The 1,991-nt window shown below is 39.2% G+C and overlaps 1 protein-coding gene across 1 annotated transcript; it reads left to right on the top strand.

Annotated features, from left to right (window-relative positions):
* The first annotated feature begins 416 nt into the window (after positions 1–416).
* LOC102852597 (hemoglobin subunit epsilon-1-like) lies at positions 417–1,772 on the top strand. The gene is made up of 3 exons (XM_006885502.1): positions 417–508; positions 629–851; positions 1,644–1,772. The coding sequence occupies exons 1-3, from the start codon at positions 417–419 to the stop codon at positions 1,770–1,772; spliced, it is 444 nt and encodes a 147-aa protein (XP_006885564.1).
* The last annotated feature ends 219 nt before the right edge of the window (positions 1,773–1,991 follow it).

The following is a 1,991-nucleotide window of genomic DNA, read 5'->3' on the forward strand; positions in this document are numbered from 1 at the left end:
GTAGAACTCTTTCCCTTTCTTGAGGTTAGCTCTTCCTTATGGGTGCTCCTTATGGGTCTTTCCTAGAAAAAGAATGAGAGACATAGGTATTTCCCTGGAGCATGGCATGCAGAAAAAAGAAAGGAGATAAAAAGGAGGCAAGAAGAAGATCAAGGAGAGCCAGCCAAAAAAAGATTCCTTAGAAGTCAGGGCTCGCTATAACAAAGTTAGTGGACATCTTTCACTGCTGACCCTCTCCTGACCTGACTCCACCCCTGAAACACACAGCTCAGGCTTGACCAATGACCATGAAGCACTAGTTGCAGTAGGGGGTTAGGAAGTCTGCAGAGAAGAATAAAAGGGCCTAACTTCCAGCAGCAACACAGACCGGATTCTGGCACATTTGCGATTTCCAGCAAACTCCCAAATCGTACACTATGGTGCATTTTACTGCTGAGGAGAAGGCTGCTATCACAAATCTGTGGGGCAAGGTGAACATAGAAGAGATTGGTGGTGAGGCCTTGGGAAGGTAGGTTTGGTATTAATCCAGGGAAGAGAAAGGGTAAATTTGAGTCTGCAAACTGACCAGAAGTCTCCTTACTATGTCAGAGTGTTTCTAATTTTCATTTTCTATTATTCTATCTCATAGGCTTCTGGTTGTCTATCCATGGACCCAGAGGTTTTTTGACACTTTTGGCAATTTGTCCTCTGCCTCTGCCATCATGGGCAACCCCAAGGTCAAGGCTCATGGGAAGAAAGTGCTGACCTCCTTTGGAGATGCAGTTAAGAACATAGACAATCTCAAGGGAGCTTTTGCTAAACTGAGTGAACTGCACTGTGACAAGTTACACGTGGATCCTGAAAACTTCCGGGTAAGTCCAGAAGATGTTCACTTGTTCTTTTTTATTTTTACTTTGGGATAATAATAATAATCAATAATAATAATAAAAACAATAGAGAACCCTATGATTAGAAAGCCAAAACCAACAAAACTCTAAAATAGTTTGGTGTTAAAAGAGTAAGCTGAGTGGTGTTGAAAGAATTGGCATACTCATGGCCTATTAGGCTCAGAGGTGAAGTCAGTAAAGGCTGTTAGATGCCTCAGTTTTAAAAAAAAAAAGTAAAACTTTTAACAGAATCAGATGTATTCATCTTAAAGAATACTGAGGAAAAACAGGTAAACTTTATTCTCTGTGAATCTAAAAGATTGTAGTATGTCAATAAAATGGAGGAAAATGATAATTTTTTTCTCAAAGAAAAAGATAACCTACATTATAAAATTTGTTAAATATCTTATCAATATCATATCCAAAGAGACTTTTTTTTCTGCATTGATTGATGATTTTAACAAAATTCCCCCCAGGGAGCCCTTGTGTTCCTGAAATCCTACATTTATAAGAAGAAGGTAATCTTTTATTTGAAAGGGAGGCAAACAAAATAGTACAGTGGAGAGAAAATGATGTCACTATGAGGAGACATAATGTTGAATAGAGAGTTTAAAATAATATTGAATATAGATACTATTTTACTTGAGTTTAATGGAGCAGTTTGAGCTAGGATGTGAGCAAGGATATGAGTATTCAGCTTTTTTTTCCCCCCGAAAAATTCTTTTTAGGAATTTCTACTCAACATGCCTCTTTGTCATTTTGTCTTTTCACCAATAGCTCCTGGGCAATGTGATCGTGATCATTATGGCTTCGCATTTTGGCAAGGAGTTCACCCCTGAAGTACAGGCTGCTTGGCAGAAACTGGTGGTTGGTGTTGCCACAGCTCTGGCTCACAAGTACCATTGAGTCCTCTGGCTCTCATGCAAGTGCCCCTGTGTGCCCACCACCTTTATTCTTCACGTGACCATTAGGGCCCCGCCTTGAACTCAGACCTTCTGTTTAATAAAGCACATTTTATTCCGTAATCAAGAGTGATATGTCATTTTTTCCATGTTTAATATTTTCTTGGGTTTATGAGTTGAAGAGTCTGAAAGACACGATAAGAAACAAAAACACCTTTGAACA

Source organism: Elephantulus edwardii, unplaced genomic scaffold (genome assembly GCF_000299155.1).
Source record: "Elephantulus edwardii isolate Elephantulus edwardi_28Jun2011 unplaced genomic scaffold, EleEdw1.0 scaffold00044, whole genome shotgun sequence".
In the NCBI taxonomy this organism is placed as follows: Eukaryota; Metazoa; Chordata; class Mammalia; order Macroscelidea; family Macroscelididae; genus Elephantulus; species Elephantulus edwardii.

Excerpts from the sequence above, each read along its gene's own strand:
- LOC102852597 (XM_006885502.1), top strand. The coding sequence starts at position 417 with ATGGTGCATTTTACTGCTGAGGAGAAGGCTGCTATCACAAATCTGTGG. Across the intron at positions 509-628 it reads GGTGGTGAGGCCTTGGGAAG|GCTTCTGGTTGTCTATCCAT; the intron begins GTAGGTTTGGTA and ends TCTATCTCATAG. Across the intron at positions 852-1,643 it reads TGGATCCTGAAAACTTCCGG|CTCCTGGGCAATGTGATCGT; the intron begins GTAAGTCCAGAA and ends TTTCACCAATAG.